Source organism: Scedosporium apiospermum (genome assembly GCF_000732125.1).
Source record: "Scedosporium apiospermum strain IHEM 14462 chromosome Unknown SEQ_SAPIO_0104, whole genome shotgun sequence".
Taxonomy (NCBI): domain Eukaryota; kingdom Fungi; phylum Ascomycota; class Sordariomycetes; order Microascales; family Microascaceae; genus Scedosporium; species Scedosporium apiospermum.
The window spans coordinates 28553-46545 of NW_015971805.1; the positions used below are offsets into that span (position 1 = coordinate 28553).

The window sequence follows — 17993 nt, forward strand, 5'->3', positions numbered from 1 at the left end:
GCTTTGGGTGGATATGAATGAGAACCGCGAAAGAAGAACACAAGTAGGATTGTCGCTGTGTTACCCGCCGCTGATTTCCGTCAAACGCTTATCTTCCGGGCTATAAATCCCAGCCCTCGTTATGCAGCTGTTTTTTCGCCAAGGCTCATTAGCACGGCAGCTCACCTCCTCTTGCCCTTGAAGAACTTCCACCAAATGTTCAAGGTGCAGGTCAAATGGGATGCCAGGGTGGACAAGAAACGTCTCTCTGACCTCGTAATTTCAAGAACCTTTACGTCCCTTCATAGGACTGGGTAGACATGTCGGGAATACTTAGCGATGCTCTAAGCTCTGTGACATACACGCTTAAAAGTTCAAGCCAGCCTTCAGGATAAGAGGATTTCCGTCAGTCTCCTGGTCAAAGTTGACGAGTGAGGGCAAGTTGTCGGCGACAAAGAGACTTCCAACCACAGACTGGAACCTCAGCGTCAGCGCTGCTGCGCCTTCCTCTGCCTTGAAACCTCTCCACGAAGCGGCCCATTCCACATGAATTATAGTGATTGGTCCGACAAGGCGGTGCATCAACTCCACTTCGTGATCATATTTATATGGATAACCCCTCCCCTTTTGGTCCGCCTGCGCTCGACTGGGGACTTGGAATACTTTTCCGGCTTCAAGAGAGTCCAAAGACCGCTGGGCACACCAACATTCTCCAACGAGGAAGAAAGGGCTCTCTTGGCAGCGATCATGCATGAATCGAACCCATGATAGTGGCTCACTAACGCCTCAACCGTCGTCCTACAAAAAAATGGCATGAAAAGGTTCAGACGCATCTCGTCAGTTAGAGTTTCAGCTAGAATTTTCGGCCAGTTGCACTCTTGATCAGCTACTTCTCCTGTCATTACATTGATCTCGTTCAAGTCGGCTCTTATCGCCGACAATGTGCCGGGATCAATTCGCTCGGCACATTCTTCGTGTTGCCACGCCCTGGATTCCCGAGCTTGATCAAGAGTGCTATTGACGCCGAGACCAAGTAGAAGCAAGCAGTTTCCATTTAATCAAAGCTGCTATATTATTTCGGGAGTGCTCGCCAAGGTCAGGTGAGCCTGACCTCACGATTAACGCATGCAGCTTAGATCCCCAATAGTTGGAGTTGCGAGGTCGGTATGGTTAACACTGATGCAAACCACCTTGCAGATGACGAATCCGACCGCTCGAAATGAGTGGGGGCAGACTCCAAGCATCGGCTACGGCTCCCGGGAGGAATACCTCATCCCAGCGCCAATACTGTAACAAACGCCTCATTCTCAAAAGCACTTCATTGGTCCAGATTTGCCCTTCTTCGCTCTTCGGCATCGTATTAGCCATTTGTAGGGGATAAGGGCGGAGTTCGCCGGGTGTTTTCAACCCACGCGATGCTCCGGAGGGTCTTCATCATGGCCTATTACGGTCTAGATAATGAATCGCGTAATTGAGGGGAGCCCCTGGGGAGTTTCTTTCACAGACTGAAATCGCCCATTACAAATACACTTCGAACTGGGAAACTCGAGTAGGAGAGGTCCAGTATAAGCTCGCAAGTGTCTCTTCTCCGCTCCACACCAACAGTTCCCGACTGAATATTATCTCACAGTATTATCGCATCTCGTATTACGCCGTCATCCACGCAATGGCTCATCTAGAAGCTCGGAAGCATATATCGCAGGACTCGGGTTTCCCCGTGACTCTCCATCCGCATTTCAACCCGAAGATCAAAGACCACATTCCACCGGAGCCCGTGCGGGAACAAATCACTCCCGACTTGGATCGGGCTACGTTCGCAGACCCTGAAAAGAAGGCCCTGTTTGCGGTCGCCAAAAGGATAGATCTGACGGAGTCTCTCGGCACCGTCCTGGAGAATGTGCAGCTCTCTGAACTCACACCGGAGCAGCTGGATGAGCTCGCCTTGCTGGTAACTGAACGCGGGGTTGTCTTCTTCCGAGACCAGAATTTGACAACAGAAGGTCAAGTGGAGCTTTTCCAACATTACGGCATCCTCGACCGCCACCCCGCCCAGAAAGATGTCAAGCATGTTGTTATTCGTGGTAGCCGCGAAGATCATCGCGAGATACTGAAGTACACACCGTGGCCATCGGGAGACTTCCACGCAGACACATCCTTTGAGGTTAACCCACCATCATATTCCCTATTACGCATGGAGGAACACCCCGACGTTGGAGGGGACACCGCATGGGTTTCCCAATATGGGCTCTACGATGCATTGAGCGATGCCCTGAAAAAGTTCATCGATGGTCTTCACGCCATTCATACTTCTCGGCTGCAATACGATACAATCCTAGATCTCTGGGGAGTGGGCCCAAATCGCCCTCCTATCGATTCACACCACCCGGCTGTCAGGACCCATCCCGTCACGGGCTTGAAGGCACTGAATGTGAATCCTGGATTTGTCACCGGATTCGCAGAGCTAAAGAAATACGAGTCAGACAAGCTGCTCGACTTTTTCAATTATCATATCCATTCGGCCGACGACCACTATGTGCGGTGGAAGTGGAGTGTTGGCAGTGTCGCAATGTGGGATAATAGGTAAGGGCAGCCAAATCATCTTGTCTGTGTCTCATGAAGGCTCACTAAATGGATAAAGATGCACCATACATCGCGTAATTCCGGGAACATACGAGGCACCTCGAAGGGGAATTCGAACGACGGTTTTCGGGGAGAAACGTATGAAATTTCACACCACTAATCTTAATCTTCTGCGATGATCGTCACTAACGGGATAACACAACAGCGTATTTTGACCCATCAAGTGAGAGTCGAAATGAGAGAGCGAAAAGATTGCAAGGGGCGACAACTAACGGAGTATGAATGCCGGGTGTCTTAAGCAGGATCCGTGGGAAGCGTACACATGGCATCTTTACGGCATATCTTCGTACAAATATTGCTACTCTGAGAAACCCTGATCGCCTGGAAGTTCTGTTTTGCATGTAGACGAGGATCAAATACACGCTGGGCTCATTCTGCCCTTCAACATTTTTGTGGTCCCCCTGATGTTTGCAACGACGCTATCGCCCTCTAGGTACCTGGCGCCGATCGTTGACGTCGTTTAAATGCAGAATTTTGTGATTCGTGCTCATGCACAGGGTGGTGGGCGAGATGTAAATCAAGAAAGGAAGAGTTCAATGAACAACTGTGAGATATTATATTCAGTGGAGACTGCGGCTGACATTGTCCATTGTGCATCCCCACGGTGTACTCCGGAACGTCGTGATCAGGAGCGACCGGTTTTCGTGCCTGAAGTTTGCCTCCATATTCTAGATCAATTCTACACCTCCATCACCTCCTTTCGATACCTGAGCTGTCGGGATATGATTACCTATAACAAATGTCCCCAAAGCGCTCATGTACCGTGATTCCTGAGTGGCTCCTTTGCTTCGATCAAATAATCGTGGAGATTAATGCACCTATCTCGTCATGAATCGCACGCCTTTTAGAGTAAGGGTGAGACGGTTGCAAATGCAGTTCACTTACTAGCGCTAGACAACGAAGACCAGACTGCGCCCTGTTCCACGAGCTTTGGCGGACACCACCTCCTCGAATCGTCAGCTCAGAGACTTCAGGTACCGCCGATGCAGTATTCTGACTTACAAGGCGCCAGGTAGGCCCAGGAATTCACTCCAGTACCACCACACCACGGCATAGGTAAATAATCCAATAAGGCTATGGGCAATGAAAATGTAGCCCGCGAGATTCGAGCAGTAGCTCCCGGTTGGAGGGTTCCTCTCAAGGGGGATAGCGGGCTCATTCCGCCGTGTCCAAAACGGTACGAATATCATCCCTATAAGCACCATAGCTGGAGCGGCCAGCAACAAGTTGACATTTGTCTTCATATGATCCTTGATGACTTCATTGGGGAACCGCTTCCAAGTCACACCGACAAAGATAGCGGAGATAAGCTGGATGAAAAACTCGCATATCGCTGTAGCGGCATATGCGTCCGTGTATATCCACTCCGGTAACAGGGCTCGGCCACTTCGGAACTTCATTATATGTTGTCTTCCTCCGATGTTGAGCGTTCTTGTCTCTTTTTCCTTGAAGTTGATAAACTTGAGGTGCCTCTCGATGGTGATGGGTCCAACAACGACCCGCAGGAATGCCAGCCAAAGGAAATTAGCCCGGGGCCGCGACGAATATAGGGCAAAGATATTGAGCATGCTCAGATGCTCGTACCCTGGTGTGTCAACTATCAGTTTGGAGACGACGGCGTTGGAACCCACTTGGAGACCGAAAGAGAAGATCCATGTCCAGAAAGCCGACCTGGACTTTCCAGGTCTCCCAAGGAATCCACCCGTGAGAAAATGAATGAGCGGACGACAGCCGAAAAGCAGGACAGCAGCGGCGACGATGATGTTGATAATTCCGAACAGTGCTAGGTTCTCGCTTCGCGTAGGACACTGTCCGTCAGTGACGTTCGTCGGGGCGATGATCCACTCTATAGGAACAGGCGGGAGAATGCGCGTATCGTTCGGGAAGCTAAAGTATGGGCCGGTGTTGACTCCATAGTACCGCGTGAACCTCGGATCTGATGTCTTTGTGTCCCCTGCTGGCAACCTAACGTCCGAGCCCACGCGAGGTGAAGAACGGCCACTCGAGGGCACGATAATCACAATCTGTCTCTTGAAAATGTCAGCAAGGACGCGACTGGCGTATTCGATTGCTGGCATGGCGAGTCGTCGTACTGATTACTGACGTCTTTGAATGGAATGCGGGGTCATGGGGGGATTGCTCTTCTCTCCGGGTTGCCTGCGAAGGTGTTGGTTCTTGTGTTTGATCAAATCTATTATTAGAAACACAAGCCCGTGATTCGTCGCGTGCCCGCATGCTATGCTCTTCCCTGGCGCCATCAGTGGTACCCTGTCCATTGTTACTTGCAGGGGATTTCCTTCGTCCTCTAATTATTCCAGAGTCTCTCTAGGATTGTGCTGACTGGAAGCCTGGACAGATAAATGAGGTGTGGTGGAGATAATATCGCGGCGCCAACGCGACTACTTCGTAGTTCTCATCTACAGGCCAGATCTAACACAACCCATGATCCTGGTTCGAAAGCCTAGTAGCCGAGTCAAAGTCTGGAAAAGTGGGATGAGGCAACGAGGATCATACCGTGGCGGCAGGGACTCTGGTGCGTCGTGCCTGCCGTCCAAGTACACGACCTGGTCGCGAATACAAATTACGTCAAGAGGAGCCCGTTCGCGTCGATCGTGGGTTTCGCAACGACGCAGATCCTCCTGACTGGTTTTGATCTCTGGATCCTTGAGCTACGCACATAGAAATAAGTACCTGAAGTGGTGAGATTATTCGTCTCATCTGCGGCACAGCTTTTCTCCGTTCAATCCATCCACCAAGATCAAATATCTGCACTCAACTTCTCGACGGTTTTCTCGCGACCAGGTATCAGTGGCCCGTCTGCAACGGCAAAATGCGCATCACCGCTCGTGGGCTCTCGCCCGTTTTCCTGGTCACCAATGCCATTGTCTGGGTATCTGCTGCCATTATCATGGGCATCCTGTCATATTGGATCTCCCAAGAGGAGCAGCCTGACTCCATCATCTATATGGAGGTCGTGGTGCGTTATCCGAAACTGCCTTACTCACTAGAGCGAAATGTCGAATTGTTTTCTAACGAAGGTTATTAAATAGTCCGTCTTGACGGTTGCCTTCGCTCTTGCCGCGCTCTTCCTAGGAACATATCCCTCTTATCTGCAGCTTTTCAACCTCATTTTTTCGTATCTCTGGATTGTGGTCGTCGCTTTGGCAACTTCGTTGTTCACCAATGCCGAGAGTGAGCAGGCCCATGCAGTCCAGGCCTTTAGCTTCGTCGCCTTGTATGTCTATCCGATTATTCTTGTCGTTAAGCTTGCAGGCTGGACTGACAATTTCCCCTTGGGTTTTAGCTTCGCCCTCCTATTCAATGTCCTCTATAGTTGGTACCCCGACTTCGGACGAGAGCAGTGATCGGGCTGGCTGGCTGGCTCTCAATTTCTCAGAGGCGGGCAATGTGGTCGATTGAAGGAAGAACGAGTTGCATTAGCAAATTGAAAATGATTGAGCATGATCAAATGGCGTTTGTGGGACTCGTGATGGCTTGGTGACGATTCTTTTTGGAATTGGAATTTAGGGCGTCGTAATCCAGTCGAGTTTCATGGTCTTCCGAGATCACTCTGGAAGCAAAATTGAAATGCCATTGAATTCAGACCGCATGGTGAGGAGGATTAAAGACATCTTTGAGGCAGCGTATTGTCCTCTTCCTGCGTGAACAAACTAAAGATGCCAGTCTGACTGGAGATGGAGGCAAATGGGACGTCCCTGCCCATTCCGGTTGGACACGGTGGAAAGGAAAGGGAGGAGAGGCCATCATTTAAAGATAAACAAGTCTTTCCTGCATATGAGTTGTAAGTCACCATTGTTTGAACCTAACGCGTCGACTATGTGGGGTTCCCCCTCCAAAAATAGGGGCAGTTCCAGGCAAGCCATGTTCGATTCGCAGGGAAAGTTCTAATTCTTCGGTTGCTCAATGTTGGGTTTTCTTCCTCCCCCTCATCCTCGTCCTCCTTCTTCTTCTGCTGCTAGGAAATAATACGCTAGCTTTCAAACGGAAGGTGGCGAGACAGCGATCCACCGCAAGACTGGTGTTTTAACTCATATTTTTATTCAGGTCCAAGTGGGCAACGCTTTCTCCACAGCAAGGTTCCATCTGAAATAGTGGCAAAGTAACGGGGAAGATGGGTATTCCCCGCCAAGGACTTGCGAGATGGTGGCCCCAACTCTCAGAGAGGCCGGTAAAACGGATGAATGGATTTGAGTCTGAAGGGAAGGAGGTGCCCTTGGCGCACATAAAATTATCGCTCGTCAAGTGTGAATGACAGGCCCTGAGCCAATGCCTCGTCCCAGGTAGCTTCGCTGGAACCCTGAAGTATTGTTGGGTACTTCGACGTCGATGCGACCACACACGAACATTCAACACGCTTCGGCGCAGAGGCTAAATAGGCAGGTGCCTGTTCCTTCTGCTTCGCCCGCCTCTCCGATGTGAAATGGTGGGCGGCGGCGGCATTCCCGCAACTGAGGCCTTGCGGGACGTAATTTGTCCGTGGCTGCGTTCTGGAACGCGCGGCCAGTGGATATTGCCGTTTCGACCCTAGAATGCCTGGGTTCCTCCGCCGTCGGTGCTCACTAGCTCGCATGGATACGTGAGCTCCTTGGAACGCCAATATTTCGCTTATTTGGCTGCCAAGAGAATGGCGCCAGGCGTGCGCTGCGCCCCCTTCTTGCGAAAATAGGAGAGATTGAGGGATTTACCCAGCGGTTGGGGAAAGAGGGAAAAGGAAAAAAAAAAAAGAGGAGCACAACGAGTACGCGGCCCCTTTATATAGGAGTAAAAAAATGAGATATATCTTGGATCTCCTCTTGCCGACGCATCCGAGTCCGTTGTCCTCTCCCTACCATTCATAGCAGTAATTGCACACAACGCTCCAAGCACCCTACCCGTCCAGCCAGCCTACCTTTATTGACACGATCAGACCTGCCTACACCCCCATATTGAGGACCATTGAGATGGACCGAGACAGGCTCATATCCGCTCTGGAGATTGAAGGGATGATTGCCGACGGCCACGCCATTGTTATCCTTGAAGATGCCGTCCTACGACTGGATTCATGGCTTGACAAACATCCCGGAGGTCGTCTAGTAATCTTGCATATGGTGGGCAAAGATGCGACTGACGAGATTCATGCGTAAATAAAATTCAGCTCCCCGTGATCCATGTTGTCCATGATATATCCCCGGTCCCCAACAAGGGAGATGAGAAGGGAAAGAAACACCGAAGCGCCCAAGTATCGAGAAGATAAGGGAGGGATCAAAGAACTGGTGACAGTTACGCTAGACCCGTTTCTAGAAGACTTCGATTGACGATCACGAAAATTAAAGTTCTGACTGCTAATATATTCTGTGGGGAAATCCATGCAGGTACCATTCGCCCGCCACGTTAAAGACAATGAAATGCTTTCGGATTGGCCGGAAGCCACCAGGACTTTGGGTTAATAGAACACCTCCGATAAGAGGTGGCGTTTTTACGAGGTGTGAGACATCGACGTACGTGGAGACCGAATACACGTCAGAAACCGAGCTGGCGGTTCCGACCGATGATAGCAGCAGCAGCCAGGATTCCGACTTAGGCTCGTCGACACCTCTAAGCTCCGAGTACAGCGATGTCGATATAAGCTGCGTTGAGTCAGACCAACCCGCAGGGATTCGGCGGCGGGGTCATCCCATTCGAAGCTTTGGTTCTGAAAATAGGCGCCCGGATGTCTCGGATGAGGACAAGGTGGTGGTCCCACCTCCCTGCAGAGCCCAGCTTCGTTTCTCCGCGGACGGATACACGGATTGGGCTGTACGCCAAGAGATTGACAAGGACAGGGAGACCTACCCACCCGTAGATCCCGTTGTGCAGCAAAATATCATCCGAAGGTACCAGGTTCTTCACCGGCGGGTACACGATGAGGGATTCTACAAATGCCAGTACTTGGAGTATGGAAAAGAGATGGCCCGTTACACGGTCCTGTTCTTGGCGTTCCTAACGGCCTTACGCCTTGAATGGTACATGACATCGGCAATCTTCCTAGGGTTATTCTGGGTTCGTTCGCACAATCGCCACTTTTGGTCCGGGGGTTCTCCGTTAACTGTGTTGTCGATGTAGCATCAAATCATGTTCACCGCGCACGATGCGGGGCATTTGGCGATTACTCAGATATTCTTTGTGGATACTCTAATTGGCATGTTCATTGCTGATTTCTGCTGCGGCTTGTCCATCGGCTGGTGGAAGAGTAGCCACAACGTTCACCATCTTCTCACAAACCAGCCGGTAAGTCTCATCTAATCCAACAGCTGGACAAGGCCACGTCGCTACGTTTGACTGACTTTCAAAAAGGACCATGACCCAGATATTCAGAACATTCCCCTATTCGCCACCTCCCCGGCGTTTTTCAAGTCACTTCATTCTACTTACTACGACTTCACCTTCGTTTGGAATGCCGCGGCTGAGATGTTGGTCAGCTACCAGCGTTACACCTATTATCCCGTGATGGGCATCGCGCGATTCAATCTCTACCTTCTCTCTTGGCTACATGTGCTTTCTGCAAAGTCGTCTGCCCTCGGAAAGACCAGGGCGTGGTGGATTCGCCCTACAGAAATCGCTTTCATGGCATGCTACTGGTATATCTTTGGATATTGTCTGCTCTTACGCACCCTCCCAACATGGACTATTCGTGTGGCCTTTGTGCTCATCTCCCACATTGTCACCATGCCTCTACATGTCCAGATCACTCTATCCCACTGGGGAATGTCCACTTCGGAGCTCGGCGAATCCGAATCTTTCCCCCAGCGACAACTACGCACGACGATGGATGTCGACTGTCCGGCTTGGCTCGACTTCATCCACGGAGGTTTGCAGTTTCAGGCAGTCCACCATCTTTTCCCTCGGGTACCACGCCATAATCTCCGCCGGCTTCAGACACTGGTAAGAGAGTTTTGTAATGATACAGGGATCCCGTATTCGATATTGAAATTTGTGGACGGGAACGAAAAGGTCCTCGACCGACTGGGAGAAATAAGTGACCAGGTCAAGATACTGGTTGAGTGTCAGAAATATATGGCGGAGACGGGAGAAAGCGGCCTCCGCTAGCAATCATTTGTTTGTATTTGACTTTACTTTCCTGCTTTATTTTCTTGGTCTATTTTTTTTTCCCTTCTATTCTAAGGATTGATTTATACACTCGCTCCATGCCTCCTTTGCTTCTTATGCGTCATGCATTATTGACCCGGCTTCGAGGGTTAGCATGATGCTCGGATACGGAAATTTTGCAGATCAGCAGACCCGTGTTTTTGTGGGCGCAAAAATGAGAACCTTCAAAAGTGCTAAGGGTCGGCTTCATTGATACCCCGACGGGAAATCCCCGCTGTGGATATGCACTGCCTCGATATCGCTGAAAATGTTGGTGAGACTGATGCGGGAGGATTGACCCGGAGTGAAGTGCTGACTTGGAGGTAATTGGCGGGTAGAACCGGAACAAGCGGAGTCAGATCTCGGAATCCTAAAATCGTTAAAAAAGTGATCTAGTTTCCGATTCTACACCTGCAAGCCAGTCGCCGTTTGCTCCATAGACGAAGCGAAGCTTTCTTTACCCTTTGCGCAAACTCAATTACGTCTTCATCGCAATGGCATCCCGACGACTTTCCAGGACAATCGTGGCGCTGTCAGTTTGCGCAGCGCTCACTAGTACCGGGATTTACGGCTTTTTCGTGCACAAGCGAATCAAGGACGTCGATGGTAAGAAAATCGCCATTTCTAGGAGTATCCCCGAATCTTTTCGACATTCTTTGGCCGTTAAGGACATAGCGAACCCAAGGCAGTATCAAGACAAGTCGGACTCGCGAGTTATTACTCTCGAAATCCCGGCTCATCACCAGAACGTGTCAGACGAGTATTTGCTCTCCCTTTTTGTGAAGGGATTCTTCGGCGGACTGGTTATTGGGCCGGAAAGATTGGTTCTGCGGACTCTGCGACCTAGCTGGGTGCATTTCTCGAGTAAGTGATGAATCGGAGGCTGATGGCTAGCAAGTGTGAGTAATGTTCAGATAGAGATTAGCAACGAGGAGCCGAAGTTGAGAATATGGCAGGCCGATGAGCTATCGGAGACGCGCCTGCCTCCGTTACGTTCTGTCCTCTTTGGTGTCTTTCAGGTTGTGGATCGCAAGCTGAGAGCTGAGGGAGAAGAAGACGTCAGACAGAGCGGCGAGAGCTATATCGACTTCGCCTATGGCAGCGATGAGTCCCGGTTTTCCGGTGTCCATCGTTTCTCAATCGTTCATTCAGGCGATAAAAAACTCGACGGTTCGAGATCTGTGCAGATCCATCAACAAACCATGTGCTGCAATCCGTCAGTCGACAAACCTCTCAGACCAGAATTCATGGTCGAGTTCCACATGGCATACAGCCAACTTTTATTCAAAGAGGGAATCGCTGAGATAACGAAGTGGCTCGGACGGTGAAAGTCGCTTATGTCGGGCCGAGGGCAAACGCTGCTGCCCAATATATACGTGCCAGTGCGTGTTGTCTTACGCTACTTCTTTGAATTCATACCACCCATGCTCTCTGGCTCCCCTGGACGGAACGCGAGACAGATATTCACAACTCCTGTATACTAAGTGTAATAATAATAATGTGATGACGATCTCTTACCACCACTGGTGAATATTAAGTTTTGCGAAGTTTTTTAAGTATACTCCTATTAAAGCGTACCTACGGAAGGAAAAGCCGGTCGACCGAAATGATAACTCGACGCCGCAAACTTCATCACCTCGAGCCGGTCACTAGATCGGACGGGACTTGGAATAAGCAATTTCATCTATCAGCGGCCTTGCATCTTTGCCAGGCTCTCAAGTTTATTAGAAGTCAGTCTAGCTCTCCTGATAGTATCCAACCCCACGTTCACACTCAACAAACGAAACAAAGGGAATAAAATCCTCCAGCCATGGATGCCAATCACGTGTCGTTGGGGCACCTCACGGCAACGGGTCGATCAAGACGGCAGGTCCGACCGGGATGATTAGTGGCTCCGCGCTATTAAACACAATTTTGTGCCGGGCCTTTGCGTATCCTGAACCGTAATTATGTATGTTGGGTGCTGTTGTCTTGAAAAACGCGCCACGGGTTTCGCTACCTTGGTCCCAGTAGAGTCTCCGCAGCCACAGGTATAAAAGAGGGTAATCATGCCGGATAGACTTCAAGTTGCAGAGGAATACAGGGTAGTATGCAACGTCGAACCTCACAATGGTGGTGTAAAGACGAATATCAGCCTCGGTGAGATGGTCCCCTAGGACATACCGTTTTCCATGACCAAGCATTGCCTCGAGGCGGTCTAGAGACTTGAAAAGCGGGAATAGGTTGTCTTCGTATGATTCCTGGGTAGTAGCAAACCCCGTTTTGTACACGCCGTTGTTGACGGTATCGTAAACCCACGCGTTCACCTCATCTATTTCCTTACGCAGGGCGTCGGGGTAAAAACCACCGCCGGGTCTGTTGATCTCGCGCAGTTCCGCAGGCAGGAGGTCGTCAAACTCGGTATAGAACATGCGAATAATTTCGGAGGATTCATTGTTCACCATGGTATCTTGCTTCTTGTCCCACAGGACCGGTACAGTGTAACGCCCCGAGTAATTCGGGTTAGCAAAATGATATAGCTCTTTTAAGGTCTTAAAACCATGGAGGGGGTCCTTGGGTAAAGAGCCGTCCGATCCACTAAAGTACCAACCATCGGGGCCCATGAATGGATGCACTTGATAGACGTCGATTACTGACTCTAGGCCCTTGAGCAGACGCACGATCAGTGTGCGGTGGGCCTGCAGTGTGATGGTAGGTCAGAACTGGACATGGACTCTCTGAGTTATGATAACGGGTTGGACTCCTTACCCATGGGCAACCGGGGGATAAATAGAGGGCATACCGGCCAGCCTCAGCTGGGAACTGGGACTGCGGATCCTTCGTGATGAAATGACGAAAGGTGCTATCCGGTCGCACAAATCGACCGTTTCGCTGGTAGGACTGAGAAACAGTTAGCTTCGATGCCCTGGTGAACAAGCGGGCCACAGTCTTTGCGAAGGACATGGTTGATCGGGATTGTCCACATCGCTCTCTTACCTGGGTTGCCATTAGTATTAGTTTCGAAGCGGAGCCTGTCCAGTTATACTTCCGAGGGCAATGCGCCCGCTCTATGTCGCTTGTGTTGGGAGACACGTTGTAAATAAATCTCTGAGACTATGGAACACATTGGCGTCAAAAGAAGTACGAGAGCGGCATCAATGTTATGACGGTAGTGTTGGCATTATTAATGCTTACAAATTAAAACATTTCGGCTTCAAAAGTAGCAATTGTCTACCTCAGTCGTGTCTCCCCATTGTCGAGGGTCAGTGTCTAGCAATTAAAGCTCCCATCATTATGACGAATACCCTGATGACGCAGTGCCTGTCATGGCTGATCTCAAGATGCGGAGGCCAGGTGGATATTATATGATGAGAAGTCTTTCTTTAGAGAAGCTGCCAGATTTCCTTTCCAGTGAAGACGTATCCAGATTCTTAGGCGCACAAGATCTGAGCGAGATTTTCGTTCTTGTAGGCACCTGGCCGATTGGGAACACCAATCAAATCCGGTAAGATGGCCGAGCGGTCTAAGGCGCCAGGTTAAGGTTAGCTTAACGTGAATTCCTGGTCCAGGAAACTGGGCGTGAGTTCGAATCTCACTCTTATCATTGTTTTCCTTTTTGGTTTTATTTTTCCCTATTTCTTTTCCATCTCTCTCTCTCTCTCTCTCTCTCTCTCTTACTGTTATTTTCTTCTTCTTCTTTTTGCCGGTTGTTAGAGAGAGTGCTGCTGCCTCACGGATTTTCACGTTTCATTTTCTTCTGCTTTCTATCGTGCTGTTATTTTGACACTACGGCCACACGATCCTTCCATCTAAGTTCGCAAGTCTGGCGGGGTCTTCAATCAGCTCGAACTTCTTGGCCGAAAAGTGGAAGCTTGTGCCCTCGTATTCCCGTGGTGTATCAAATCGAGGACGTCCTCGCCGATGGAATGTGAACGCATGTCGAGTCCGATTGACGGGATGAAGTCATCCATTTACTTAATCACGAACCCCCCTTCTACGTAGCCGTCCCGTAGGTATTTGATATCTAGGTGGATTTAATAGCGATCGGGGTAGTCCCTGTCGTCCCTTCTTCAGGCTATTTTCAGAAGGCACTCAAATTCAAACTCGCTATGATCGAAATCAGATTTGTAAAGGGCCGATGCACGGAGATCCCGAGTGAGGCTCTGTGTTGTGCGTGGTTTCTATCTTTGAGCAGTACCTAGAGGGAGAATCGAGTGCATCGGCGGTTGACCCGTCGCAATAATCCGAGAACGTTGTAAGAATTGCACCGAACAAAGCTTGATTCAGAGCTATTATCTTGTCTCGCCGGGGAGAGGGGCCAAGACCCATGCCATTCCTCGTATCGACCACCAGCATTTACCACTGGTTATATTTTGCCGGCTTGTTCTCTTCAATGTCCATCAACTCAACCACGTCCGAATCTCCAGCCCGGGGCATGTATGAAACCGTATGCGTGACACTTTTCTGGATCGCGTTGCTTGGTAATGGGGATTTGCCAAAGTTGTAGCTTCTTCCCTTGTAATCTGCCGTGTGGCTCGTGCTGCCAAAGACTTGGGGGAAGACGCGGCGGAGATAGGAGAGGGTTGAAGGCATGCAACAACACATGATCGACACGTTGCACTCGATAACGCTGTATGTTGCAACCATGACATTGTTGTCTTTAACCCGTTAGCTTCTCATGTTCGTTTGGGAAGGACCCCTGGAACTTACAGGTTGGATTTGACGACGTTGAGTATGTGATCAAACCAGAGAAGCGGATGATGCTGACGACGGTGATGCTGTTCTAGGGTAAGCATTAGCTGAGGAGAATTTTGGGTAGTCCAAACTTACATGATGCCAACACTAAACATGAGGATTAAGTAGATCTTCTTTTTCGTGGAGAGCTGCAACTTCAGAAGCTGTGGGATTGGAAGAGCAATAATCCACAAGTCCGTCGCGATATTGATGGCCTAGCTCTTGTGTTAGGGCTACCGGTCATTCCAATTGGGGTCCCGCTTGGGGGATAACTAATTTCTTACCGAGTGCGCCCACCAGAAGGCATTGTTATCGTAGCAAACGCCCTCACCGGTGCCGGACCATGCGGACCATGCATAGGCGACAGGAACACAAGCGAGAATGGCAGTGATTGTCGTTGAAACCATGAACAGGAAGCAGTGCACAATTGTTCCGTAGCAGATGTGGCGGAATGTCTTGTTCGGGAAGACCCGAATGAAGAAGCAGATGATGGCTATCTTTGTGAGGTTGATCGCCGGTATGTAGCTCACTTGTGTGACCCATGTGTACTGAATGATGTTCCATGTTAGGGACGGGGAGCCCCCTTCGTCGCCAATACAGCCTTTCATGACGTACCTTGACAACATTCGTAATACTCTCTGGTGTTAGGGTCCATATGTCCTTACCCATTCCATGGGCCATCACTAGACACCCAGTTAGTCGACTGCTAACGCGATACGGAGACTTTCCGGAGAAATAAGCATACTGAAGAATTCGAACACATCCATAGGAATCGAAAACACCTTTTTATTGAACGTCAGCAGGACTCAAACTAGCATTTGAGCGTAAGAGGGAGGCGGTTTACTAACCATGGCGAGCACGGCGCTGAGATCGGCCCATTGGTATTCTTCTCGGATCATGCACTCGTAGACCCGAAGCAGAACGAATCCGAGAGCTAATCCACCAGATATCGCCGTCGCAATCGGTGCCACCAAGCTCTTGTCCCGGACGGGTTCTTTACAAATCGTGGCCGTAGCATTTCGAGCAGCTTCGGGCGGGTTAGCTTGGCTTGTTCCAAGGTCAAGTCCTCGGGTGGTCGACATACAAAGAGCTTCAACGACTGTGCATGTCTGTATTGAACAGGTCCCAACATTGGCCATCAATTCTTGGTCTGAACATATGCACTCGAAATCGGTGGGATCGCACGGCGAGTTTTCGAGATGGGTCGTGAGACAATCGCTCTGCGAAAGATGTTAGTACTAAGCCCCGGCACAATTCCGACTAGTTCGGCACAAGAGGGCCTTGACGTACTGCGCATGTTGGCATGGTTTGCGCGCTGGCGATGGCGGACAAGCCCGCCGCGACGAGGACCAGCAAAGCGTAAAATCTCATCGCTCGGCTCGAAGCTGAGACATACGAATAGATGTCGTTCGACGGGACAGGAAAATGACGAGTTGGGCATACGTGGGCCTCTTATCTCCCCGACGACATCGCTCTTGCCATTCACCCTGAATTCGGAGGGAATCTTGTTCAAAGAAAGTGATGGGGTCTGCGACCAACATGCGGGATGGACGAGATGCCAGTCGAACAGCCACTCTGCTCGAAAGGGAAAGAGCCCAGGGAGTCCCGGGACTGCCTCTGCCATTTGTAGCATTGTCCCCTGTTCGGGGTCGACGTGAGTCGCGCTGGCTTGCCCCATTTTGCCGGGTTCAAGCCTTCGGATCTGTAACCTTGGACAGGTACTATCGTCTCTCATTACTCCACCCATCCTGGGCTGTGTTGGGAGATTGGATCGGCCAAACCCCGTCTCCAGCCCGCCTCGGTCTGATTAGTGCCGCCGTTCTTGGCCGCCTAATTGTCCTACTCGTTAATCGGCCCTCCCTCCCGCTGCCCCCGGGCCCCAAGCCAGCACCTTTGATTGGAAACCTCCACCAACTGCCCAAGAGCCTCCAGTGGCTTCATTTGTATCACTGGAGCAAGAAGTATGGCCCGATAATGCACCTAAGCATGGGTGGTCAGCCTTTAATCATTCTATCCACTCATGGAGCGGCACACGACCTGCTGAGTCGGCGAAGCGCCAGGTACTCGGATCGTCCACGAATGGTCATGTCCGGCGAGCTCGTGACCAAGGGAATGCACATGCTGCTGCGTCAGTATGACGAGAGATATAGGCTACATCAACGCATGGAAGCACCTCTTCTCAATGTCCGCGCAGCAAGCGCCTATCGCCCCCTCCAGGACATTGAGTCTCGACAGTTGCTCTTTGATGTGCTGGGCGAGTGGGACGAGTTTGGGGAGAAGGGCATAGATTTCCACCATCATTTCGAACGCGCGATGGCAAGTACGATTTACTGCCTCAATTATGGTTACCGTCTCAAGACCGGTTACGAGAAGGAACTGATGGATGGCAAGAAAGTCCAAGCCGAGTTCGCCAGGACCGGCCAGGTAGGCGCCTACATCGTGGACTCGTTCCCCTCCCTCAACTACCTGCCCAAGTTCCTCGCCCCTTGGAAGAAGGAAGCCGAGGGACTGTACGAGCTGGAGAGACAATTGCACGTCGGGAATCTCGACAAGGGTCTAGGAAATGTGGGGTGGAACTTCAGTAAACACATGCAAGCTTCCCCTGAGGCTCAGGGAATGCCCAAGGAGGAGCTCGCTTTTGATCTCGGAATTCTTGCCGATGCTGGACTCGATACTTCCACTGTTGCCTTAGATTGGTTTATTGTCGCTTGGATCACCTGTGGCTCTCGTTGGGTGCAGAAAGCACAGCAGCTGTTAGACGAGGTGGTTGGAAAAGATCGACTTCCAACCTTCGAGGATCGTCCCAAGCTTGCTTATATCGATGCCATTGGTAAGTCTCCTTCTTTCCCGTGCAATGAATCTACGGCGACTAACCCAGGATGTAGCGAGCGAGACTCTGCGTTGGCGCCCTGTCGTTGTCAACGGTGTTCCTCACTTCACCAAGAAGGAGGACACCTATATGGGTTACTATATTCCTGCCCATTCGATTGTGCTTCCCAATGCGTTTGCCATTACCCGCGATGAATCTGTTTTCGGGGAGGATGTTGACAAGTTCATCCCCGAGCGGTGGATGGCCGAGGATGTGCCCGATGAGCCAACGATTGATGCCTGCGGATTCAATGTCACGGCCCTGAAGGACCTACCTCACACGGGCTTTGGCTTTGGACGAAGAATTTGTACCGGACGCATCATTGCCCGAAATCAGCTGTTTATTCAGATGGCTCGAATGCTCTGGGCCTTCGATGTTGAGGCTGGTGTTGTTGAGGCCACCGGCCAGCGGCACAAGGTTGATGACATGGATTGCACGGAGGGTTTCGTGACTCTACCCAAGCCTTTCCGAGCAGTATTGAGACCAAGGGGCCAATGGGCTAGGGACGTGATCCTTGAGTCGGGCACCACGCATGGAATCAACCATGCCGAGATTCTCAACCAAGCTAGCAGGGACCGTGAGCATGCCTGAGGTTAGCCTTTCCTTTCATAGGAGACGGGTTTGCACACTACCCCCGGAGAGTGACCTAACTATTATTCTATATAAT

At 50.6% G+C, this 17993-nt stretch overlaps 5 protein-coding genes and 2 pseudogenes across 5 annotated transcripts; 4 read left to right on the forward strand and 3 right to left on the reverse strand.

Moving 5' to 3' along the window:
• Positions 1-1645: 1645 nt before the first annotated feature.
• Positions 1646-2563, forward strand: SAPIO_CDS6493 (annotated as a pseudogene; the record flags this gene model as incomplete).
• A 1054-nt stretch (positions 2564-3617) lies between these two features.
• Positions 3618-4697, reverse strand: SAPIO_CDS6494 (annotated as a pseudogene; the record flags this gene model as incomplete).
• A 752-nt stretch (positions 4698-5449) lies between these two features.
• SAPIO_CDS6495 (uncharacterized protein) lies at positions 5450-5984 on the forward strand (the record flags this gene model as incomplete). The annotated part of the gene is made up of 3 exons (XM_016788581.1): positions 5450-5596; positions 5670-5854; positions 5924-5984. 3 exons carry the CDS (start codon positions 5450-5452, stop codon positions 5982-5984), a joined length of 393 nt encoding a protein of 130 aa, XP_016641734.1.
• A 2035-nt stretch (positions 5985-8019) lies between these two features.
• On the forward strand, positions 8020-9705 carry SAPIO_CDS6496 (Delta-9 acyl-CoA desaturase; the record flags this gene model as incomplete). Its single annotated transcript, XM_016788582.1, has 5 exons — positions 8020-8255; positions 8322-8658; positions 8722-8886; positions 8953-9540; positions 9667-9705. The coding sequence occupies 5 exons, from the start codon at positions 8020-8022 to the stop codon at positions 9703-9705; spliced, it is 1365 nt and encodes a 454-aa protein (XP_016641735.1).
• A 1880-nt stretch (positions 9706-11585) lies between these two features.
• SAPIO_CDS6497 (Glutathione S-transferase omega-like 2) lies at positions 11586-12732 on the reverse strand (the record flags this gene model as incomplete). The annotated part of the gene is made up of 3 exons (XM_016788583.1): positions 11586-12422; positions 12493-12624; positions 12721-12732. The coding sequence occupies 3 exons, from the start codon at positions 12730-12732 to the stop codon at positions 11586-11588; spliced, it is 981 nt and encodes a 326-aa protein (XP_016641736.1).
• Positions 12733-14079: 1347 nt separating this feature from the next.
• On the reverse strand, positions 14080-16135 carry SAPIO_CDS6498 (uncharacterized protein; the record flags this gene model as incomplete). Its single annotated transcript, XM_016788584.1, has 10 exons — positions 14080-14381; positions 14434-14501; positions 14554-14672; positions 14742-15005; positions 15073-15140; positions 15203-15239; positions 15306-15556; positions 15614-15677; positions 15748-15842; positions 15901-16135. The coding sequence occupies 10 exons, from the start codon at positions 16133-16135 to the stop codon at positions 14080-14082; spliced, it is 1503 nt and encodes a 500-aa protein (XP_016641737.1).
• A 296-nt stretch (positions 16136-16431) lies between these two features.
• Positions 16432-17917, forward strand: SAPIO_CDS6499 (uncharacterized protein; the record flags this gene model as incomplete). The annotated part of the gene is made up of 2 exons (XM_016788585.1): positions 16432-17287; positions 17343-17917. 2 exons carry the CDS (start codon positions 16432-16434, stop codon positions 17915-17917), a joined length of 1431 nt encoding a protein of 476 aa, XP_016641738.1.
• Positions 17918-17993: the final 76 nt, after the last annotated feature.